Here is a 25,507-nt window from a genome sequence, read left to right as displayed (position 1 = left end):
GAACATGTTATCTGCAAGTGTTTCTTTTTGAGAGTTTTGTGTCAATGGCAGGATGATTCCAAGTCACCCTTGAAATAGTGTATGGCACTGCTGCTATCAGAACAGAAGAGATTCAGTTGGCAATTTATTTCTTCTATTTTATTATCACATCTGCAAATATTGGAAGTCTGTAGCTGTTTCTGCATTCAGCTGTTCATCTGTTTCAGCTGTGATCTTTTGTTGCTTGTTGATGAGGATTTGGTAAGAGCAGCATGTACTCCTGAACAGTTCTGTTTTATAGAGAAAAATTCCTAATTCTTCTACCTTCATAGATTTTCCATGCCTCTATGATCTGAAAAAAAAAAAAGAAACCAAAACCAAACCAAGTCCAAGAAAATAAATGAAAATATAAACACCAAAAAACCCAAACAAACCAAAAACAAGGAACGTTCTTGATGACGTTCCATTCCTTGAAGCATGATCTGTCATCAGCCTGAATAGTTGAGTTGTCCTGTCCACATGTCTGCATCTCAGGCTCTCCCTGATTGCTGTTCTTTTTACTTGTAGATAAAAAAAGCTTGAGCAAAAATTTTTCTCTCAAACCTTCTTGGAGATGTGAGTAACGAGAAGTGGTGGCAGAACAGAAGTAGGCACAATGTGAATGCATGTAGTGGTAGAAAACATTAAAACATTTACCTTTAGAAAGACCCTTTTTTATAGTTCCAGTTGTGGAATGCATTTGTCCTTGCACGGCATATCTCCTTGAGCCCTCTGATGATGGGATTGGTGATACCTTTTCTTAAGCTTTCAGTGTATTTGCAGACTTGTTTTATATTTTGTTAAATTTCTCAGGTTATTGGAAGGACTTAAAGAAATTTAAAAAAACAACAACAACAAAACCCCTTTTTAGAATTGAGGGTAAAGCTGGGAGAAAAGCACTCTGTCTAAGTAGTAAATTCTGTGGTAAATTTGCCATCTGCAAATAGACATAAACTTTTCTTCTCCCTTGAAATTATCTGTCCTCAAGAGCTTTCTCAGGATGTTCACTTATGAAAGTTCACTTATGCTAAAGAAGCAGGAAGCCCATGAATTGTAGTAGTGAGACAGGATCTTTCTGGCAATTCCAATGGACCAAATGCTCTTTTCGTCTTATGTTTATCACGAAGCAAATAACAAAAAAAAAAAAAAATTGCTTGAAAAATATTAAACACTTTTAATTGTGTTTACAGCTTGTTCTCTGATTAAATAAGGGAAGTCTAGCAGTTAATTTCTACGTATCACTTGTAAGGTACACACATCTGAGAAGTGTGTTATGTCTAAAAGTTTGTAGGCTGTAGATGCCAGCTACTTTCTAAGACTATGATTGAGATCCTTGGCTGACTTTTGGTGGTCTTATCAACATGGGTTAAACTGTGGAACAGAGCAGAGCATGAATCTGAAGTGAGCTGTTGCTACTTTCCCAGGTGAATGTGACTGGGCCATAGTGAGCATTGAGTTCAGGTTCAGCTGGGCTAACTCTAGGTTGTGGCTGCGTGCCGCCTGCCCTGTGCCCCTGAAGTAGATTGTTCACCTCAAATCTGTGTGTGGAACTGCTCTTGTGAGTGCTTCCTAATCTATTTCAGGCAAAACGAATCTGCTTAGCTGAGACTTTAAACTTGTGAGCTAACCTGGCTCATTGTGGCTGAAGCAGATTAGTGATGATACATGTGCAGGTACACCAGGCGATCCGGATGGACGCGGCGATAAGCGGGCTGGGCCTGTGCCTCAGGAAGAGTGTATGCATCTATCTCTACACCCCTATTCTTTCCAGAAGTCCCTTTAAATAGCTTATTTTAATGTGTCAGGAAGTGTGCTTTGAAAGCAAAATAAATCTTGTGCAGAATAAGCATGCTGGGGTGCTTGCTGAGTGCTTGTTTTCTATTAGCTGCTAGTCCTTACCTATTTTAAACTTAATATATGACTGCTTTGTTGCACTTTTATCCAATTCAATGATCTGGGGTTTCCCTATGCTTCTGGGTTTAGTCCTTGCATATCTCTAGGTATAAAAAGTTCAACTAATAGTTCAGTTTCCACTGAAACTGAATACACACAACTACAAAAGACCAACTAAGTGATATTTCAAAAAATCTGTTTAAAAACTGCTGTCTGGCTTCTGAAGTTGATTTTTTATATTTAAAAAAAATCCTACTAGAAAGTCTGCTGAAGCTTTCTTCCATTTTTCTCTGTTGCCTAACTAAGAGAATTCTGTGCAAGCCCATAGAAATCTCATGTTTTTTTGAGGCTGGTAATGTGATCTCTACTAAATCAACTGCCTGTCACTGATGGATGGTGCCTGCATCTGAGCTGCTTAGTATTTCCATGCTGGGGTATAGATGATGGAGCACTCGTCATCCAATCTCTATTCCTTCACCAGTGACAGAAACATGTAGTAATGCCCAGCCTGCTGTCCTGCTACCATGAGCTGAACATTTTCCAGATGTTAGGACTCCTCAGAAAAAGTCTCTGGAACGTATAAATTTATCACCTGGGACTGAACAGACTTGGGATCAGACTTTTAGGTTGTGACCTCCTCTCTATGTCTAGCAAGTCTTTTAAAACAGATCCAAATATTTTGATTTCAGATTTTTTTTTTTTCTGGTGAGCCCTAGAGATGGGAGTGGCAGATGTTGCTCTCTGGGACATTTTCAACTCCAAGCCAGATGTGCAGCAGGCTGTCTTCACTCTCTTCCCCCACCCCTGAGACTCAAAAATCAAGGAATGCAAGACTAACTGGGCAGTCTGTGAAAAGTGGCTTTGGGCCAGAAGTTCCAAGAAGAATCACAATAAATTTATGTTGATCAGTATTTTTAAAATGGCCAGTTCTTCAACAGAGAAGTGAACACTGAGTGCAGGAGCTCCTGCTGAGAACAGCCATGTTCCTGAAACAGTTGGTACTTTCCATGTCGAAGTAGTTGTTTAACATATTGAAAACATTTACCAGAAGTGCCTAAAAGAGCTTGGGGGTTGCGGGTCAATGCCCAGCTGTGATGATGAGGTATCTTGGAAACATATCCTTGATCTCACTCATGTCTGAGGAGTAAGTGCAGATCTGTAGACCTTATTGGTGCCATTACTCCGTGTTGACTGCAATACCTTTGGGAATGGCTATGAGCTCTGTGGGAATGGATTTCAGTACATAAACCCTGAAGTATTGCAAGTAGAAAATATGTTCTTGCTAGGTTTTGATAAAAATCTATGAGGAATTCACCAGGAAATTAAAGCATTTCTTAGGACCTAATTTCTTTCCAGGATTCTTACTGAAGAAAGAAAGAAAATTTGTATGCTAAGTATTTTCCAGGTGTTGAGAAGATTGGAATGGAAATGTGAATACCTTTAGAAGTTCAACTGTATTTTTGTAGTGTTTTATATTTCATACCTAATCATTGCTTCAACTGAGCAAGTAGCTGAATCCTATGTCTTTGTGACTAACTGTGACTGCTGAACTTTGGACAGAATGGTACCACTTGCTAATCATCCATGCACCTGAGAACATGGAAGCCCATGTGTAGATTATAAGAAAAATTAAAATACACACTGACATGAAGGCTGTGAGGGATGACTTGAACTTCACATTGCCTGTACTATACTCTGTTTTCCTCAGTGGAGGACTAGATCTTTTGAAAAATTGAGCTATTTAGTGAGAGAGCCTTCCAGTTACTAAAAGCCTTTTTGGTCTGCTTCAGTGGGAAAGTTACGGTAAGGTCCATTTTGTAGGCTTCAAGCTATGTCATAGGACATAACCTAATCAGCCAGGTTTTCCAGTAAGAACAAATACAAATGCCCTGTTTTCAATGGTGCTCTTGCTATCAACAACCAATGTATTATTCAGAAAGTCATCCAATTTGGCGTTCTATCAGTAGAAACAGTTGGAGTAAAATGCAACTGTTTGCAGCTGGACTGTTTCACACATCACTCTTACATAGTAGTGATAAAACAACATTCTGAATTACCTGGATAATGGCCTCAAAATTTGAATTAAGTCAGGTATGATATGAATTTTGTTTTTTAACAGCTTTTCTAGGTTAGAAAATAAACAATCAACCCAACAATGTGCTTTGTGTGTGTTCACTGCATCCAGAGCTCTGTTCTTTGTTCTCAACAAGATTTGACTTTTCCCTTGCCTGTTGTGGGTTCTTGTGGCACCTAGGAGACACATCATTTTGTCTCACAGATTGTACCATCTCAGCTGCTTTGGATTTCCACCTATTACCAGCAATCTAACAAATTTCTCCTTCTAGTCTCAATATCAGTACTTCACTAGGACCTGAGCAACCATCTACTTGCTTCCAAAATATGCTGATCTCCAATATGTACAAGGCAGCTGTGCGGCATGGCAGATGACCTTTGTGAAACGCGACACACCTGATGTAGCAGCGAGGGCAGGCACCAGGTTTGGCTGGGGAGTGGTGCAGTCCGTGTTTGATCAGTACAGCTGATGCTGTTTAGCACTGGGAGAGAGAGAGAGACTGCTCACCTACAGGGGTTTTGAAAAATCAGGAACATAGATTAGCCTACGGTAAAGGTGGATCAAGGCAGTGATGTGGGGGACTGTTCCTCTCTGTAGCTGCTGTTGTGTTGTGGGTTCATTGTTGGGAAGAAGCCTTAGCTCTGCACGCCTCTTTCCACATAGGCATGAAAAATTATGCCAGCTGTGGTGGACTGGTGGGTTGGTGAAAATCCTGACAGTAGTCAAGTTTAGATCCAAAACGCTAGCAGCGGAGCATGCCTTGTTTTTACTGAAGAATACAGCTTCAAGTTTATGGGCAGGCGTTTATTTTGCAGTCGTGTAAGATGTTAATTGGTCCCTAATTATTACCCATCTCTGCTGGAAAGTTGTAATGTCTGCTGTCTTTCAAACAGGTTATATCTGTCATTCTTAACCCAGTGCCAGCAACACCATATACATTAGAGGAAACTGCTAAAATACAATTATTTGAGTACTTTTTTTTCTGGAATGAGTAAGGGGGGACAGTTTATTTTGGTGAAGCTCCACTGAAAATATTCTGTGGCAGAGCAGTAACAGCATTTAAATGACATTAGTCACTGAAAAGAATCTCTGTAACCTGTTTTACATCCACTCAAATTATGATCCCAATATCTAATTTTAAGATTGTTTCTATTTGTCTGCATCAGTGTCTCTCTTATTTGGTAGTTCAGGTACATAAATTATTTGATAACTGTATACATGGTCAGTGCTTTACTGCATTGAACACAGCTCTCTTTACTGCTTGTAGTCGCATCATCTTTCCTACTAGGAAACTGTTGTAGAGCAAAACCAGGGGATATTAGAATTGATGGCTTTGTAGAATTGCAAGGAAAGTTTGAATGCCTGCCTGACATAAATATTGTAGGCCACCTTACATTCTTATCTACCTCTGGTCATGCAAATACAAAACCTTACTTTCCTGGTCCCAGAAATAATTTGAGCAAAGAAATCTATGTTTCTGTAGGTTGTTAGCAGATGCCCTGCTGCTGAATCATACTGCTTAATCAGTTACTGAAATAAAATTCTCAGAGAAACATTTTAAGGGCATTAAATCAATAACAATAATTGCAACCATTTCCATTTCTCCAGTGGAGCCTGCTAAGAGTCTGTTTGGGCCAGGGCCAGATTCTTTTAGACAGGCTGGGATATCATCTTCCTTCAAACCTGGCACTCACTCATGCTGTTTGTCAGCAAGTGCCTTATTGTTCTGCAAGGTCAGATTTTAAATCTAGTGCCATAAAGCTTCTCTGTGACACAGAGAACATAACACTTAGGAACCAATGTGTGCTAGGCAGTGTTCTGGAGATGTGAGGTTAATGAGAAGGCATTTACTGTTTTTTTAATACCATGTGGAGACTGCAATTGGTTTGGATTTTTTTCTGTTTTCTTTTAAATTAGACACTAGAAACGGGAATGGGTTCTGCTGTGTTCTGGTAGTATGTGACCTTGTTTTACTTATGTCTTTCTACTGATGAAGATGCTGAAAATGCAGACAAACCAGTGTATTGGCAGATTTCAGCAAGTCTGGTAAATGCTGCCGGTATGTTTCTCTTTGTATTTCTTGTAAAAGGAGAGAAGTGCAGATCAAAGGATCTTCCTTATCAGATGTTGATGCAAAGGCGTTTAACATGTTTCATTGACTAGCTCTGGAAGAAAGTATATAATTTGGAGTTCATCTTTGAAAGTACAGCATTCGGAATGGAGACAGTATTGCTCGGTGGATACTGCAAAAATCTGATATAACATTCACAGCTGAACACTTTGTAAAATATGAATTGGGACTGCGGACAGATAGGCTTTCTTCATAAAATATATATTGCTCCTCGTTCTTTTAGAGCAACCTCGTAGGAATAAGGCTGAGCTGTAGTTTTTCACACCAAAATGGTAAAATACACCAGTGTTTATATCTTGTGTTGCTTGTGTGAGGCATGTTTTCTACCCCAGTCTGACCCCAGTTACCTTCTCTCAGAAATTTTGTTTATAACTGGTGAATTAAACACAAATAAGAAATGCCTTTGTCTGTCTTATGTTACAGCCATTTACTCCAATGTGCTTCAACAGTACTGATATAATTACTTTTTCCCCCCACCCCTAGCATATAGGACTACATGCTAGTTGAATCAGAGAATGGGTCAGATTGGAACAGACCACAGTGGGTCATCTGGTCCAACCTCTCTGCTCAAGCAGAGCCATCCCAGAGCACATGGTGAGGGAGACTCCACAACCTCTCTGGACCATCCATTCCGGTGTGTGGTCACTGCACAGTGAAGTTCTTCCTCATGCTCAGGTGGAACTTCCTGTGCATCAGGTTCTGCTCACTGCCTCTTGTCCTGTAGCTTGGCAGCACCGAGCAGAGCCTGGCTCCATCCTCTTGACACCCTCCCTGCAGATACTGACAGACATTGATGAGGTCCCCTCTCAGTCTTCTCTTCTCAAGGCTGAACAGGCCCAGCTCCCTCAGCCTTTCCTCCTCAGAGATGTGCTCTAGTCTCTTCATCTTCTTTGTTGCCCTCCACTGGACCTGTTGGAGGAGCTCCATGACTCTCTTGTCCTGAGGAGCCCAGGACTGGATACAACACCGCCTCCCTTCCCCTGCTGGCAATGCTTTTCCTAATGCACCCAGGCATTGTCCTTCAGACTTTTTTTAAAGAATAGGCAACTGAAACAGGAAATGAAAAAGTTTGGGCAGTAGCTTGGAATAAGCATTGTCAGTTGTGGTAAAATTGAGGGAAAAATGGTTGTTGATAACTTGGAAAGACTTGGAAGTTTAATTCTCTCGTCATCTCACTTAGAATAATATAAAAAAATGTTAAGTTCAAAAGAAGTGAAGGCTATTTGGTATTAGTAGAATATTCTTAATTTTTACCATAACCTTATAGTAATTTCTAGGAGGTTAGTCTGATGCAGAAGCAACAGAATAGTGAGATTGGACTTCTTATGGCATATTGTGCATTGCTTCTTCTTTACATCATTAGTCATTATTAAGAGGCTCAAAAAAACTGTTCTGTGCATTGAAGCTTCTTGAGAGTAAAGCGAGTTGATTCTTCTTGCTTATTAGAGGTGGTATAAGAGCTGCTTGAAAAAGGAATATTTACTTCAACTGTTTTTAATCACCCAAAGAAAAATGTTCTTTAATAGCAGTCACAGCTCTTGATTCTCATTTTTCTCAGCTTTAATTCTGCTGTCATGTTCTTTTTAACCACTGGAATGCCTTTCAGTGTAAAGGGTATATATGTTCCCATCTGTTTGTGTGTTGTTCCGTATTAGAGGACTCTTTTCTCAAACAGCTCTGAGGTAGGGGCAATTTGGTACTTGGTGTTAATTTCCTGCCCTTCCTCCAGTTTTCATACAACTAAATTAATTTTAAATTTGACTAAATTTAGCTGCTGTTTGTTCTCAAGGTCTGTTAGCCCACTTCAGTTAAAGATGACCTTTTTTGGTCTGTATTTTCTGCTCTGTGTTCTAAGTCACGTTTTTTTTTTTTTTGTTTTTTGATGTCTCTGCTCTTCTGTGTGTCTGCTTGTTTGTGCTGCATTTCAGCAACATTTGAGTTGTAGTTTTTGTCCAAGAAATCACGTTACCATTTTGCCAGGAGCTGACGCCAGCCATCTGGTAAAATTGCAACTCATATTAGCAAAACCTATAATTTCAGGAAATGTACCCAAAATTACTTTTATGATTAGTGGACAGGAAAGAGACTGAGACAGAGGAGTCAGTTGGGTACTTCAGAAATCATTTTGAGGTTTGCAGGCAAACATCTTAATGGCAGTGGTCTTGCTGCCAAATGCTGTTTTGCTTTTGCCTTCAGAATAGTTTGCATTAATAATGAGCACCTCTGCTTGGAAGTTTTTCATGCATTGCTCTTTGCGCAGCAGCACCAGGCGAGATGACAGTCTGTGTCAATGGGTATGTAAACAGGTTCAGCACACTGTACTGCTAAGGTTTTCCCACTGGAAATGCATCCCAGCCCCAGGGCCCATCGTTATGGATGCTGAAGAAAAATTTCCGTTTAGACCGTTTTGGCCATGCAACTCTAGCCTTTGTGTTAAGTCTGGAAGTTGTGAAATAAGTCTGCACTGAAACTAGGCAGGGTTTAATCAGCAGTTGGGACATACGTTTTGTCTCTGTGTCACTGGGGGAGCAGAGAGGAGGTGACAGCAGCTCTCTTTTATGTATATTCTCAAGGAGAGGAAGGCAGCTCACCTGGTAGCTGCACTTGTGCTGATTGTTCTGCAGTTGTTGAATGTATGTGTTAAACTAAGATGGAGTATATTTCTAATTTAAGACTTAAAGTGGTGATGAATTTACCATCTTCCTAGTGAGTTATTACAGTAAGTAATTATCCTTATAGTTAATTCCATTTGTATTTTTCTCATTTCAGCATTTAATGATTGGATCTTTCTTCTTGTCTATTAGATAAAATCCTTGTTCACCTAGGCAGTGGGGAAGAATGGAGTTCTTTCTGCATCACAGTCACATTGCCTCTTTACATAAAATAAATATTACTGAATGGTAGTCCTAGACTTCATAGTTGAGATTTCTGGTTCCATGTGTTGGTACCTATGGCTTAATGTGTGTTAACTCAGAAGAGTTTTTCCATAACACAGTAGCACTCCAGCACAGCTTAACCAAAGTTCTCTATTAGAAGGACAGAGGGTCATCCTCATTGCTCCTCAGATGGTTTTCCTATGGATGAAAGGCCTTGAGCAGTATAAAACTATCCTGAACAGTTTTTGGTCTGGGCAGGTGGGGAGGTCCTTGCACACAGTGGTGTTGATGGTGCTGTAAAAGTCACCCCAAGGACTCCTTTTATAGAGAACATAGGTGGTCAAGTCTAGGGATTGAAAGGCATGTGAAAATAGAACAAAATGCATGGTAGTACTGTGGAGATGTCAGGCCAGCTTGGAAAGCCCTCACAACTACCATAGACCCACAAACTTTGCTTACTTTTTGAAATGAAGGTTGAATTCAAACCCAAAATTATCCAAATCTGTGAGGTTTTAAGGAGTGCTTAGTCTCCTTTTGCACTGTAAGAGGATTTGTGATCCTTTTTTGTAGAGAAATCCTTTATTACACGTGTATCTATCATGGAAGAGTTCGGATGATTCTGTTGGTACATCGCTACCTTCACTAAGTAGGTATACAACAGCATCTTCAGATTTGAAAAGCATATAAGAAACTGTCTGCCTAGTTTTCTAAACTGAGAATTCTTCAGCCCACATGCTTCTCAAGTAATGTATCTAAAGATACTCTGTTTATGTTGTTTTAAGTGTGATCCAATGTTTGCTTTTGGCAAGAAACTCTTCCTTGTTAGTATGCACAGAAAGAGTATTTTACACAAAGCTGAAATATTAACTGGCAGTTCTAAACTGAGCAAACAAGAATACTTCTGCACTATCTCTAGCAGTAGTAGTGTTGGCTTCTTGTAGTAATCTAATTCATGGGGAAAACAATAAGCAGGTATTCAGTAGTTATTCAGGTAAGAGTTTTCATTTGAAGAGGTAAAAATTTTAATGTAAGAACCCAAGTAATGGTACAGTTGTCCAAGTGGAAAGGCTATGACAATGCAGTTGAAAATTGTGTGCTTAGCTTTTATACCTCAGAGGTCCTTTCAGTGGAAAAATAATCACTGCTTGATATTGAGTGGCAGCATGCAGGATTTTATGGAGGATTTGCCTGTTTTGTTTTTAATAGTTGCTGGAAAACTTGGCACCCTTTAAATAACTCAAGGCTTTTTTTTCCTGCTTTTCCTTTTCTGAAGAAAAGGGGAGAGAAGCCTTTCGTTAGTTCCACATGATAGTTAACTTGTCACATTTTACAGCTTAATCCTTCTTCTTTGAAGAGTTTTTAGTGAAAAGACAAACCAGCCATCTTCTGCATAACAGTCATTACTAATATAAATACTAAAAATAACGTAATTATTTATATGAACACAGTAATATTGGTGATAATACAGATCTCCTCCTACTGTGGATTGTTGCCTCCCATGATATCTTCCAAAGAATGCAAGTGAGTTTATTCTACATTATATCCATTCACTGTTCTTGATGTAAACATAAAAATGTAAAATTAAAATTAAGCAGCAACTTTTGTACTTTTGCTATTAGTCTTCCGTTACAGGGACCTAACAGTGTTCCTGATACAGCAGCCTGAGCTCCCCACTTCTACAGTAACGCTGTACGGGTGTGTTAATAACTTGTCACTTGGGAGACAGCTTTGAGGAAAAGGACTTAAAATTGTTGGTTGGTGGTTTTTTTTTTTTTTAATGCAGTTTTCTTCTTACTGTATGATGGTGGCTTTCAACATTTTCCTCATGGGTCACTTTCACACTTCCCTCTTATCTCCACCCCATCCTTGCCACAGCATTATAATTCTCACTTTCTTATGTGTCAAATTTTGAGGTAAAAGCAGAACTTACGTAAGACATTATTCACTGATTATTTGCTGTGATATTCTTTTTGAAACAACGAGAATGCAGGCATGTTTTGAAACACTTCAAATACAAGAATTAAGCTCATGAATTACTTACGAACAAGTGTTTGTAGAAAGAAAAATCCCCTAGTTTCTCTCTTCCTCTTATATGGTGATTGCTTTAATATGGACATCAAGTCTCTATTAATACATTTTATAGCATGAGTCTTTGTGCTAGAGCATCAAAAGCTGCAATGACTTCAACTCAGATTATCCCCTCTTTTAGCCAGAGCAGCCCTTGTGTTGAGAATGCACAAAGAGGGAAGAAAAGGCCTTTGGTTTAGAGCATTAAGATTTGATGCTCCTCTTGCTATTGCAAAGAGAATTTGTGCAGTCCACATGAATTATAATACATCCAGGTTCTGTGTTTGTGTGTGCCTGAACCTCGTAGGTGCTTGTATGATCATGCATACTTTATCATAATCTAAAGAATGTGACTGTTTGTAGCTCAGACTGTTTCTTCTAAACTCTTTTTTATGAAAGGTCTAGTCATCACTCTTCTACCTTTGGTATTTCTTTACCAAGCTACTTAGCCTAAATACTGCTAAATATATATAAATTCTTGTAGTATTTACTCATTTTCTAAACTGCTTTTTGTATTCTCATTTTCTAGTGGGTTTTGTGTGCTATTTCATATTTTATCACTTGTTAAATACTTTATGTATTTGTGCCAGAAGAGGGTAGGATTATGTGATACATCTTTCATTCCCAGAGTTAAAGCAAAGTTTTCTTTTTATTGGTTTCTGTGTGTTTGTCCCCATAACTCATAGCAAGGGACATGGCTCTGTCATGTCACTACCCATGTATTATCAGATATTGTCTCTCTTTTAAATAAAACCCTTTGTTTTCTGTGGGGAATGGTTTGGAATAAAGCAAAGTCTCTGAGACTGTAAAGTAGCACAGGAGGCTAAAGGGGATTGGGAAATTGAGGCATGGGATTAGAGAGAGAGCCATGTTCAGAGGCCGTCCTGGAAGAAAAAAGTAAGTTGGATGGTGAAATAGGGAGAGAAAGGGTAAAGTCTGTTGAAATAGGATTGTGGGGTTAAAGAGAAGCAGGTGAACAGGAGGCAGAGACCATGTGTGGTGGGAAACCTGGAATTGTCTACTCAGAAACATTCAGGAGAGGTCAGAACACCATGACTTGGTGAAAAGCTTCAGCAGGTAGATGGAAAGTTGGGCCTGAATTTCAGTAGAGAGGGAGATAATTAAAACTGGCTGCAAAAGAAGATTAAATACAGCTGGACATAATTAAATTTAACAGGAAACTTTAATTGTGGTATTTTTAAATTTTAATGAATACTAAATCTATTTTTTTTGTTTGCTGTTACATTTATGTTTGACATAAGTAAGCAATTAGAGGAGCACTTTGATTTAATGTTTGTTGCTTTGGCCACTTTGCACTGAATAAACTACATTAATTGATCATTAAAGTATATTGAGATAGTGAAAAAAGAGCAGGATAATTTCTAATACAACCAAAATATTGCATGTGCTGCTCCATTAAGTGTTGTCAGAGCTTTGCTGGGAGGTTAATAGCAAAGCAGGAGCAGAGAATCTTTTTGGCTGCTATTTTGTTCTGGAGCTTGGAGCTGTTAATAATGGAGTTGACTGAGAGATTTGAGGTGTGTATGTGTTTGGGAGAAGTAGTTTGTCATTCTTTGAAAAAGCATGTGTTCTTGTAGAATGAGTTACATTGTTTATGATCTATTTTGTTTTGAAGAAAAGCTACTGAAAGTTTCCAAATCTCTATTTCAATCTTGCTCTAATCAACATATGTGCTGATGAAATACAGAAGGTTTTTTATTTTCTTCATCTGTGCAATGTATTCAACACAGTTTTGTGACTCCATTACTATGATCTTGTTTGCTGTCCTTTATAGTGCAACAAAATTATTCTGTAACTTTCATTTAAAGCTCATAACTTTAGTTAAATTTGTTGCTTCATCTGAATTATCTTTACTTCGTTAAGTCCTTCTATGAGAATAATTGTCCACTACCATAACCTATAAAAGAAGGTGGTAGAGTCTTCATTTGATTTTTGTATTTCAGTTATTGCAAGTTGGCTGCTTTGGTTTGTTACTTAGCTATTGTTCAAAATCCTTCTCATATACAAACTGCGTAGCCAGTAATCAGACCAATATATTAGCTGTGTTCTTAAACACATCATGTACGTGTCTTGCTTGTAGTGTTTTGCAATGTTTGCTGTCATGGCCATAACTCAGGTATATATTTTTCTTCGGTAAAACATGGTTCACAGTCTCAGTGTTAAATCTGTTATTTATTTATACCTGCTTGATGCTGCATGTAAATCCCCTTCTCACACAAGTTTTTTTCAAGTAGGCTTAGGAGGCCTTAGATGGCCTGGTTTGTTAAATGTATTTGCACTTTGTGTGGTAGTTTGGGCTTGGATTAAGTGCACCTTTTAAAGCCTAATTCCTGATTGTCCACACCTGCTTCCCTATAGAATGAGTTGAAGCACGGCTGTCCCAGAACACCTTCTGGGTGAAACTAGAGGAGAAGGTGTGCTCCAGCTGTGAGGGTCATTTTAGGCTAGGGGAGGGTCTGGGAATAAATCACCTCCTCTCCCCAGAGCTGGTATCCTGTGGGCACTCTGCCCCTACAGCTGCACTGCTTGCTTTTGAGGACCAATGCACCAGTGCTGTTCTTGGGCACAGTGTGCTTATAAGGGTCTTATACTTCTCTAGAAGTTAGATTTGGATGTTGAGATCTTAGGAGATCCTGTGCTTCGGTGGGATGTCCCTGTTTTGCTTTCTATTTACCTTAATTCAGTATTGCACAGTTAAATAGCGCAATAAAAAGCTCAGATATATTGCAGTGTTAAGATTTAGTCAAATATCTACATAAGTTTTTCTGTTAGTTCAATTGTCTTTGTCCACTAAATCTGTAATCTCAAAAGATTTGTTCTAGGAGTGTCCACTGGCCATAAATCATGTTGTGTCTGTGGCAATACTGTCTTTTCACTAAATGGTGTCATGCTATTTAGGTTAGTCTCCAAGTCCGTCTAATACATTAATTTCCAAGATAATTCTTTAAAACCTTTTCACAGTCTGTTATATTTTGTTAAAAAACAAACTCCACCACTCCCCAACCTCCACCTCTCTACATCCACCTAATTTTCTTTTTTCTTTATTGTTTCAACTAATAAAAATGGAAAAATAAAAACAAGCAGTGCTGATGGAAATTCCATTTTCCCATAGTTATGTGGGTTTATAGGTTAAAAATATTTAACGACTTTTTTATCTGCATTAGCAGGATAGAGATATTTCAGCAGTAAAGCAGGAAGTGAAGTGGTCATCCTCACAGTACAGAATGCAACCTGTTGTGGCTGATAACCCTGAGCAGTTTTCTCATTAATCTTCGTGTATTGCTTGGCATTTCTTGTTTTGAGCAACTGTTGTTCACATTTATTTTTGTAATCTATCTTCTGTGAAAATGTAATGGATAAAGCTAAAGAATTATGCTTAAATAGCATTTAATGTTCAGTAGAGGTGGGGCCTGCATGCAGTCTTCAATAGAGGTGTGGGATGCTTTCCTCAGCTCTGAGCTTACTGTTGGATCAGTCTGGAGACTTCAATTTTCCTTAGGCATTTCTTGCATTTTGTTTTCCCATAAAATGCAAGTGTATTGAAGAAGAAGAAACTTACCTGGGAATTGCCAAGTTAGATTCATTGACCAAGTATAGTGAGTTTTGCGTGTTTATGCAAAGTCTTGCCACTTGCATTACTGTTTTGGTGTCTGAAGAAAAATCTTTGTGCTCCAAGACAGGTAGGAAAAACAACAGCTTTCCTCAGTGGTTCTTCTGGTTTTTAGTTGATTTGAGTCATTTTGGTCTCTGACTGTATAAATGAAAGAGATGTTGTAGTAGCTGAAAGCACATCAGTTCTCTGGAAGTTGATTTGTAAGTACACTTCTTCCTGCAAAATAATAATCCTTTCTTATTCCTATCCACCTTATGTATGGAAATCGTTGTATCTTGTGTACTAGCTGACAGTAGTTAATTCTAAAAGCACTTACATGACAGAAGGCAGCTTTAATGTTTCAAATCTCTCAGATAATGTACATCCATCTGTTCTTTAGCAACTGCATTACCTCTCTGCATACTGATGATTTCTAGTGTAGTACTGCTTGTAATTAAATTTTGATAATGTATTTTACAGGCTTCTTGAAAAAACAAATTGAGTTTATTCATGCAAATGCAGAATAAAATAGAAACCACTAATGACTAAAGCTAATTTCATGAACTGATGGTCACTCAAAACTGTAGGAATAATTAAAAATATGTACTAGTACTAGTGTACATTTTTAATTGGCTGGAATTTCATTTGGGTATAATAACAGTTACAACAGTGATATTTTGTCACTTAAACATTTAGTATATTCTTGCATTTGATTACTTTAATGTTTCAAAGCTGACCTTTTATGTTGGTTGCTTACAGATACAAATTGGAAGTATGCATTAAATTATTGAAACAAATGCAGCATTTGCAGTTTTATCAAGTACATACTAAACCAGTAATTGCATATATAATGCTACTGATACTGAAAAAATGCAATTAAACTTTTAAGCTACACCCATGGCTACTTAGAGAAACATTTGTGGTGGAAACTAGAATTTCTAGATTGAGAAGATGTAAACCTTTTTTTTTTTTTTTAAACTACTGATTTTTACATTATTTAGTGCTTCAACTTTCCAAGTTGAGAAAATAAGGTGAAGTATTGTTTCCTTCATAATGCCCAAACTATGTAGCAAGCCTAATATATAAGTTGTATTACCATCAGATGATATATGCATCTAAATTTGACTTTTGATGAATTGTTGTTAAACATCACTCCCACATGCTAAGGTTTCTGAGCTTTGGGGAAAGATGTTAAATGAAAACATTTCTCTTAGAGCACACTCTTAGTGGCATCTTTCTTATATGCTCCTTACTGTACACAGAATAATAAACACATTTGCTTTTGCTACCGCTTGAATATGAAAACACAGACATTAGCTTCTGGTTTGGGTCATGTGCACCCAGGTGCTCTAAAGCTTTTTTCCCATGGAAAAATCAAGAGTCAGCACAGTGTCTGCTTTCTTCTGTTGAATGTGTGGTGCTTGTCTTTTAGTGTTAGCTTCTCATTCACTCATTGGAACTTAATGGGTACTTTCTTTGAACATGTATTTCAGTGATTGATCTTATAAGGTTTTGTTTGGAGGAATCATCACCTGGGTAGATGTGTGGAAACGTGAGAACCCTGTCTTTGGGATGTAAGTAGTGTTTCCCTAAGGAAGAAAGGTACAGAGAAGTGCAGAATCCCAGCTATGAATCCTCCTCAGAAAAAGAGTGGAAAAACACCTGTAACTGTGTTTCTGTGCCTTTTATGGTACAACACACTGAAAATTACAGTACAGCTATGGTTTCTGGTGCTTTGTTCCCTAGTGACCAATAAGGGGAATGTTTTTGCAAATGTCATGGAGCAAAGGTGGGGTTTATATGTTCCCTGTCTATCATACAAGGCCCTAGTTTTTTTGTAAAACAAACAAACAGAAAACTATAAGAGATAGGTGATTTAAGAAAAAGGAGGGGGTGGTGGTGGTGGGGATGGTTCAGAGATTATCATCCTGTGCTGAAGTACTCATGGAAACATCCTTTGCAATTCCTACTCCAAAGAGACTCAGAAGTTGTGCTCCCATGCAGTATTTGTGGTGTTGTGTTCTCTGAATCTCTCTCTCACAGTGTGGCCTCCTGAGTGTGTGGGGTGGGCTGTGTGCTCCCGAGGACAGTGGCTCTATACACAATGACAAAGCTAATTTCTCTCTGCTTTCATGTACTGCTTTCAGAGCCTGTGAGTCTGACTACTTGTTGATTTGTGGCTAACTTCATCTAGTCAACACATTGCTTGAATCTAGGGAAACCAGAGTCTGTGTGCCAGCCTCAAAGGCTATATAGCTGGACATCTAATACCAAATTTAATAATGAATTAGTCTGTGTTATAGCCCCCTGTTCTTATATGCTGCTTGGAGGCACATAGGTAGTTGGATGCATGAATAATTTGGAAATTGCATTAGTATTTTTCAATTTCTATTAAAATGCACCTAATTTTGGCCTTTTTTAACATCTCAGAGACTTATTTAACAATTATTGAAGCTTCTTAGACTTTGGAGAACTTTACTGCTCCTTCAAAAATCCCCATAACTACTATTACTAATTTTTTTTCCAGGTGCCATTTCTGTGCCACACAGGTTTTCTAGTGGTGTCTGCTTTTGACCACTGGCATCTCTCTGGCCAGCTTAAGACTTGGCAGTGATAAGGCTGTATTCTTTAATGGCTTTCTCTTCTTTATTAATCTAAAAGGAAATCAGAATAGCAAGAAATGCAGTTTCATTTATATCTGAAAATATGCTGCTCTTAATGCATAAGACCAAAAGCAGTTTGTTTTTTTTGAATGATATACAAAGTCTGTAATCAAATGAGAGGGAAAATAAATACCATTTGAAATGATCCATGTACAATTTTTTGCAAGTAATATTGCATACTTGTATCTTCTGTTAACATGAATGCTAATGGTTCTTGTGGATTCTGTAGAAGGGCAACTAGTTCTGAATTTTCCTGAATCTGGTGCTTGAAGAGACTATGATCAGACTGTTTGACAGAACAAGTAATTCTCTTGCTAGAAAGTTGCCTGAAGTTTTTTTTGTTGTTTGTTTTTCTAGTAGTGTATCAAGTAGAAATTATCCCTTGTTTCCTGGATATCCCTTGTTTTTAGTTGCCAGGAATAATACAACTAAATAGGTTTTTACTGCTTTATCTAATTAAAAAAGTAACATTTGTCATTTTCCACTTTTTCTTTATCTCCTTAGAATGTGAAAGCATTTGCATCTTCAGATAGCCTAGCCAAGGTCCAAGAAGTAGCAAGCTGGCTTTTGGAAATGAATCAGGAACTGCTCTCTGTGGGCAGCAAGAGGCGACGAACTGGTGGATCTCTTCGAGGTAATGCTTCCTCAAGTCAAGTAGATGAGGAGCAGATGAATCGGGTCGTAGAAGAGGAGGAGCAGCAGCAAAGACGACAACAAGAGGAGCAGCACATCGGGAGGAATGGGGAGATAGGAGGAGAAGAACCTGGATTTGATGACAGGCATGAGTCTCAGCAGGAGCAGTTAGAAGAAAATAATAATAGACTTATTACAGTGGATGAAGATTCCACTTGTAACCAAGAGGAAGATGACGATGAACATGGTGGTGATCAAGAGGAGGAGGTGGAAGAGGAGGAGGAAATGGACCAGGACAGTGATGATTTTGATCAGTCTGATGACAGCAGTAGAGAGGATGAACATGCTAACAGTAATAGTGTCACAAATTCCAATAGCCTCGTGGACTTGCCCATTCACCAGTCATCGCCATTCTACATGAAGACAAAGGTGAGAATTTTTTTGTACTCTTAATCCTCATTAACCTTGGATTTTGGAAAAAAAATGGCATATTTAGCATAAACTCAAGTTCATAATGAATTTTATTTCCTTAAGAGCTTGCAGTAAAGGATTTGTTAGCTGTTAATAATAAAAATTATTTGCATGCATTTGACATGAGCAAATACCCCTATATATTTTAAGGAATAGCATTCTGATGACTATGGTCAAAATACCAAGATGTTTCTTTATAAATATTTTTACATAAGACCCTCCTGGTGTTATTTATGCTATTTTCCTTCTCCAAGTGGGCTAGAAGGGAAGGTAAGCAATCGATGTGTTCTCAGACAAGACCTGGTTCATTTAGGTGAAAACATTGTAATGAAAAAGTAGGGTGGAATATTATAGAAACATGAAGTTCTTCCTCCTGGCCTGCTGAGCTCATCGACAAAATACAGATTTTTAAAAGTGCAATAGCCAGTCATTCAGTTAGGAAGTCATTACGTAATGTCTTATTGCATCCTGCTTGTGAGGACCTTGAACCTGTGTGCTGGTTGTTGAAAACTTCAGATTTGCAGTAAGAATCTGGAAATTAATCTTCATACTTTTATTTCTATATCTTCTATTTAGATCACCTAACATTTTAGATTAAAAAGAAGTTACTGGATTATTGGTTGCAGTGTACATTTGTAGTTAACTATATTTTCCAAGTTCTTTGGTAAGGAGGAATTCCGTTACCTCTTAGGAGCAGCTAAATAATGAAAGCAGTGGCATTGACTAGTAAGAAAGAGGAGCAGGCCAGTGTTTTTCTGGGAGAATGTTCTTTCTAAGTCTATGGACTGATTTATTTTTCTTACTCATTAATAGTTAATAGAACACCTAGCCTCCTCTCATCTTTCAAAAAACAAAACTTCCTCAAACTTTTAAATTTTACTTAAAAAATAATTAAACCTGACGTAAAATGAAGCCACAAAAAAAGTCAGTTAACATAAGTTAACAGGTTGACTATGAGCACAAATGTATAGAGATGGATAATCAGTCTTCAAGATGCACCTGAACAGGTAAATAGGGTGAATATTTCCTTCTGTCAACATTCAGCAATGTTTTTGTTAATAATGACAGTATGCAATTCACTTCCATGTTTAAAGTATCTCAGCTAACATATTTGATTTTTGAAAAGTTGTAATGTTTTCACATGAGTTTTTATATAATTTTATATTTATAATTCTACTCTTCAGGGTACTGCAGTATATGCTTTCTAATTTGGAGTGAAATACTGTCATATTTCATATTATTGAATTGGATTCTACTACTGAAATCCTTGGTTTCATTGCAACACATTGGTTTTCCTGAATTTAATATATTTTATTGAGTATCGTATAGCAACTTGCATCCAGCATGGACAATAATTAATGTAGGAAATTCTTATACTCAAAATTATGTTTTTAAGTCTCTGAATTGGAAACCTGTTGAAGTGCTTTGTAACTGTACTCAAATTATGTATAGACAGATCAGAACATAATTTTCAATGGTGGCCAGTTCTGAAGTTTTTTTTATTGACTTCAATAATGAATGTAGCTTTTTCTTTCTTTTCTTGAGGCTGAAACAAGCCAGTTTAGCCTGAAGGAAGTTGTCTGAGAGATTTTTGTACAGATGCAAAGTTTCTGCGTGGTCTGGTAGTTGCTCTGCCTATTCAATGCAGGGCTGGCCATTTTTGTGTGTGCTCTATCTCCAGGCTGTGCTTCTGAAAGATTTGTTGGGCACCCAGGTAGCAAACCATATTTGGGAATTTTTTCATGGTGCAGCTCTGTTTTGGGAAGTTTCAGCTGTGTGCCTGAAGTGTCAGCACAGGTTAGAAAGCTGCTTGAGCTGGCACTGCTCAGCATGATGGTTACACATTAGAACTGACAACATGCAACGTTAATGTTACCAATTCATTAATAAACCAATATTTAACCAGAGGAGCACATTCTGTTTTAAAAAGTGTTGTGGAAATACATCTGTGAGAGCATGAATGAATTACCAGAGTAAAAATAAGCGTGACTAATTAATATGCTGCTTTTGAGAAGAAAAGGGAGTGTTAGCAAACATGTTAGCTATATTTAAAAAGTGATTTCTTCTTCTACCTGTTGAGGATAGAGTCATGCTAGGAAGCTTGACCCTGGTGGACTTATTTTTAGCTTTTCAGACATGTTTCTCAACATTTGTAGTCAATTACAGTTCTCAATTACCTTGCTGTGTTCTTTACTCTGTGAAACTTGCTTTGTGCCACGATTACAGGCTGAACACCCTACTGCATGTCTGTGTGTCAGATCTAAACCTGGCTCCTCAGAAGCATTCCTGATGCAACACAGCTTGTTCTGCTTGTACATATGGGCAGCACACTTTCACCACTACCAAATACTAAGAGATAATAGTGAGACTGAACAAAATAGCATCTGCTACTACTGTAGGTGTTGTGCAGCTCATCTTAGTTTTTCTCATATCTCTGTTCTTTGTCCTTTTTCTTCCTTTCCTCATAAACTACTGAATAAAGTCTTTCTCTAGTCTGATTTTGTTTTTCTGTTTGTTGACCTGCAGAGTCCAGTGTGGCTAAGGAAGGAAATGTTATATTTCCCCCATAGCACCACAGTGTACCCTGCTTGGGTTCACTGCCTGTCACCTTAGTAGCAGCAAGTGTGCTGTGTTCTAACAGATATATATAAAGTATGTAAAAATATTTGCCTCATACTACTGCTCTGTGCAAATAACTGATATAATTGCTGCCATAACGTTGTGAAAATCTTATGAGTAAAGGGCATGGGCCCTTGAAAAGACTGGTTGAGGAGGGACTTCATTGCATTCACCAGCAACACACAGGAATCCAGAAGGATCCTTGTGGTTACCTTCCATGATTTCTTGCATAAAACATTAGGCTGTTCTGTACTGACTTCTGTGCAAGCTAAAGCTTATTTTTCAAAAAATGTCACTGTTTGAAAACAGGAAACTGTGCAGCAAGGCAAGTCTCTCTCAAGCCTAGTTTAATATTTGTTAGTTATCATCAGTGTTTAAACTTCTCCACCTTTACTCTGCCTTCTTCCTGTTGTCTGACTTTTTTTATTACAATTTCATTTTATTTTCATGTTGTATTGAAGAGCTGTTTAACAAATGCGGTTTTTTTCTCCCCATACATTAAGCAATCAGGTTCTTCCCTGAAAGATCTCTTAAATGTAAATAATAAGGACAACGTGTCTATTGGGCATATTTTTCTATGTTTTGCTATTGTTATGATACTTTTCTGAGCACTCTGGTGTTGCAACATTTATCTTGAATCACAGATGTCTTTATATCTTCATCAACATTCTGGATGAGGGGATCAAATGCACCCTCAGTCAGTTTGCAGGTGACATCAAATTGGTTGGAGTGTTGATCTGCTGGAGGGCTGGAAGGCTCCACAGAGGGATCTGCACAGGCTGGATTGATGGGCCAAGGCCAAGTATATGATGCTCAACAAGGCCAAATGCCAGATCCTGCTCTTGGCTCACATCAGCCACATACAGTGCTACAGGCTTGGGCAGAGGGGCTGCAAAGCTGTGCAGCAGAAAAGGACCTGGGGGTGCTACTGGAGAGCAGCTGAACATGAGCCAGGACGTGCCCAGATGGCCAGGAAGGCCAGTGGATCCTGGCCTGGATCTGCAATAATGTGGCCAGCAGGACCAGGGCAGTGACTGTCCCTCTGTACTCAGCGCTGGTGAGGCTGAACCTCAAATCCTGTGCTCAGTTCTGGGTGTCTCACTACAGGAAGGACACTGAGGGGCTGGAGAGTGTCCAGAGAAAGGCAATGAGGTTGGTGAAGAGGTTGGTGAAGGGTCTGGAATACAAGTCCTGTGAGGAGCGCTGAGGGAGATGGAGTTCTTTAGCCCAGAGGAGGTTCAGGAGAGACTTTAGCATTCTCTACAAATACCTGAAAGGAGGGTGTAGCCAGGTGAGGGTTGGCCTCTTCTCCCAGGTAACAAGTGGAATTGGAACAAGAGGAATTGGCCTGAAGTTGCACTAGGGGAAGATTTAGATTGGATGTTAGGATACACTCCTTGCAGGAGAGGGTTGTCAAACACTGGAACAGGCTCCTCAGCAAGGAGGTTGAGTTAACTTCCTTGGAGGTATTTGAAAGAGATGTAGATGTAGCACTTAGGGACATGCTTTAGTGTCTGACTTGTAGTAGTGTTGTAGTAGTATTATGTAAGGACCTGAATTTTAAAATCCAAGTGAGCAGGTGGAGCAGGAAGATTGTTAGCTGGTGCGTAGCCATTTCCTTGCTTGGGGTTTCAGAAAAGATTTTTTTCTGCTCTACTTGTCTGGAGGGATTTCTGAAGGAGTGTTTGAGCCCATTTATGTGAGATGCTTTATCATTCTGGGCAACAGGCACTGTTCAACAAGAATCTTTGCAACTTACTTAAATATTTATTTCCTTTTCTTCTATAGAGACTGTCATAAAACTTAACAAATTAGGTTATATGAATGTGAAATGTTATTTCTGTGTTAACTATTTAGATTGTGATGGTTACTTCTCATGAGGCTTCAGGCATTCATGTGGGCAGAACCCTCCAATAACTTCACTAATTAGTCTCCTTTTCAGATGCAGGTTTGCTTGCTGCAGAATTGTGGGTTGTGGTTGTTTTGCTGGTTGGCAGAGCTTCCAATGAAACAGAAAACAGATTAGCTAAAATGAAGATGAAAACTTATTGTATAGTTGCATCTACAACCACAAAAAATACTTTGATACCCTTTCAGAAGCTGTCATATTTTAGCATTTGCTTCATTACTAAAGGTAAAAAGTTTTTTTTTACTGGATACATTTAATATAGGCTGAGAAGCAGTTTAATTTTCACGTAAAAGCAGTGTACTTTGATTGCAGCATCCTCTACCATACTTTATACCATACTATCCATTTAGCTGTAAGTCACAAGAGAGAGTGTGTGTAGGTATTGGTGCTGTTCAGGAGTGCCTCTTCTTGATTGTTTATTGACATGGGAGAGTGGAGGGAGGGAAGAGACAACAGATAAGCTGGATTGACTTGAGTGGAGCTGGAAGAGGATGCACCACAGGAAAATCTGTCACTTGCAGCTTAAATACCCATCTCTTCAGTTCTGAACCAAATCTAAAGCTGTGCTCACATAAAGAGCTTTCAGCTCTTAAGTAGTGCAGGCTGCAGCAGAGTTTTTTGCTGCAAGGTGCCTGGTCTAAGCTTGTATGTAGAGCCACACAGATGAGGAGGATTTATTTTTTCAGGAGGTTTTGGCTTTGGGTGGAAAGACAGCATTAATTTTTTAAATTGAGGAAACCTAAGATTGCACTGGGCACTTTGTGCAAATGTGAAGTGAAAAGGACTCCTGTGTGAAAGTCTCCAGTTATTGTCAGAATTACTGATAGGCTAAAAGCAGGATAGGAGAATAAGGGGGAATCAAAGATGATTGCAGAAAGCTTATCCTTGGGAGCAGATTTTTTTTTGTGTGTACAGGCAGTACATGGAATTAGGCAAAAGTTGCGGTGTGTGTAGGTGGAGGGTGGTTTGTGTGTGTTAATAATTTTTCTCCTTCTCTGAGCAGCAGAGGGGGCTGTTATTGCTTTGCTGCAGCCCTCCCTATGCAGACTTGTGCAGTGTTCCTTTGCAAAGGTTTTCCTTGCTCCTGCAGCTAAAAGCCTGAAGCATTTTTTAAAGTGTAGGGAATAAATGTAACTGGAACAGAAGGACTCAGTATTTTTTATTTGTCAAGGAATATGTTTTCAGTATAGGAAATGATGTAGTAATGTTTCCTTTAAAAGAACAAGTATTAAACTTATTTTCAGATCACTTTTGTGATGAGAATGCAATGTATAGTTCTCTGCTCTGAGTACACAAGAGAAAGAGAAAAACCTTCATACTACAAAAAGAGATTGATTTTTTTACCTATTGTTTTTTCAAGAATCACGTGCAAGGTATGTAGATTCTTCATGCCTTTTAGTTAATGCTTTAAAGGGTTTTAAAGTAAGTTATAATTTGCCTAAAGCTGTGTCAGAAAGGCTGCACTTAAAAATTGCTCTGATTGTTGAAAAAAGGCAACAAAAAAGCATTGACAGTTGTTTTTTTTCCTCTTGCTTTTTCCTGTGATTCTATTTTTTAATTGAGGGGCATCTTTTCAAGGCATACAAATGCTTTAAGGGCAGGTGTTCAGGTATTGGGACCAGATTCTTCAGTGGTGCCCAGTGGCAGGATAAGGGGCAATGAGCACAAACAGAAACGTAGGAAGTTACATCTGAAAATGAGGAAAAACTTTCCTTTGAGGGTGACAGCACTGAAACAAGCTGTCCAAAGAGCTCGTGGAGTCTCCTTCTGTGGAAATACTCAAAACTTGCCTGGACATGATCCTGTGCAACCTGCAGCAGGTGAACCTGCTTTAGCAGAGAATTGGACTGGATGATGTCCTGAGGTCCCTTCCAACAATTCTGTGATTCAGAACTGCCAGTTGGAATTACTTTTGCACTACCATGACACTTTAATTACTTTCAAGCAAGTTTTTGTTGTTTTAAAATATATTTTCTTTTTACTTTTCTGATACAGAGCCTTGTATTTTGTATTGGGTGGTAATAATGCTAGAAATATTCATACTTGGAGAATAATATAAATAAACATTTCTAACCTTTGATTTCTTTCTAATTTATATACCCCACAGTTTAGTGCTAATCATTCCACACGTGCAGGACCATTTGAAAAGGTTACACAACTCTCATTAGATGTAGTTTATTAAATATTAAAGCATCCATGGGAGGAATGCAGATTCTTTGTTTCTCTGTACATAGCAAGTTATTTCTCTGACTTTACTAACTTGCAGCATGCTTTTCTGCAAATACCAGTGTTTTGTTTGAAAAGTACTTTTTACTTCCTGTGCTTTTGCTTTGCTGTGTTAATTTATAATTTCATTTGCTGCTCAAGACTTGTAGGGGTTTAGCTATACTTTTCTAAGTAGAATTTTCCTACACCTTCACTTGTACATAAAACTAATGTGTTACATAATTGCTGCCCTGCTAATTTTTCCTACTCTATAAGCGGATCGTGAAGTTTGCTTATAGATATGTGGGCTGTGTCTGTAGTAATGGGGTTATTAC

The 25,507-nt window shown here is 38.4% G+C and overlaps 1 protein-coding gene across 3 annotated transcripts in view; it reads left to right on the top strand.

Moving 5' to 3' along the window:
- Window positions 1–25,507, top strand: part of FBXW7 (F-box and WD repeat domain containing 7) — a 175,375-nt gene that overhangs the window by 59,356 nt on the left and 90,512 nt on the right. For all 3 annotated transcript variants that reach the window (XM_041479946.1, XM_041479949.1, XM_041479948.1), the window contains exon 2: window positions 17,840–18,397. In XM_041479946.1, coding sequence (XP_041335880.1) covers window positions 17,909–18,397 — 489 coding nt within the window. In that variant the 5' untranslated portion in view covers window positions 17,840–17,908. The remainder of the gene's footprint in view (window positions 1–17,839; window positions 18,398–25,507) is intronic.

Source organism: Pyrgilauda ruficollis, unplaced genomic scaffold (assembly GCF_017590135.1).
Source record: "Pyrgilauda ruficollis isolate IOZ18807 unplaced genomic scaffold, ASM1759013v1 scaffold5, whole genome shotgun sequence".
Taxonomy (NCBI): Eukaryota; Metazoa; Chordata; class Aves; order Passeriformes; family Passeridae; genus Pyrgilauda; species Pyrgilauda ruficollis.
The sequence above is the reverse complement of the archived record's forward strand: the minus strand, read 5'-3'. Positions and strand labels throughout refer to the sequence as shown.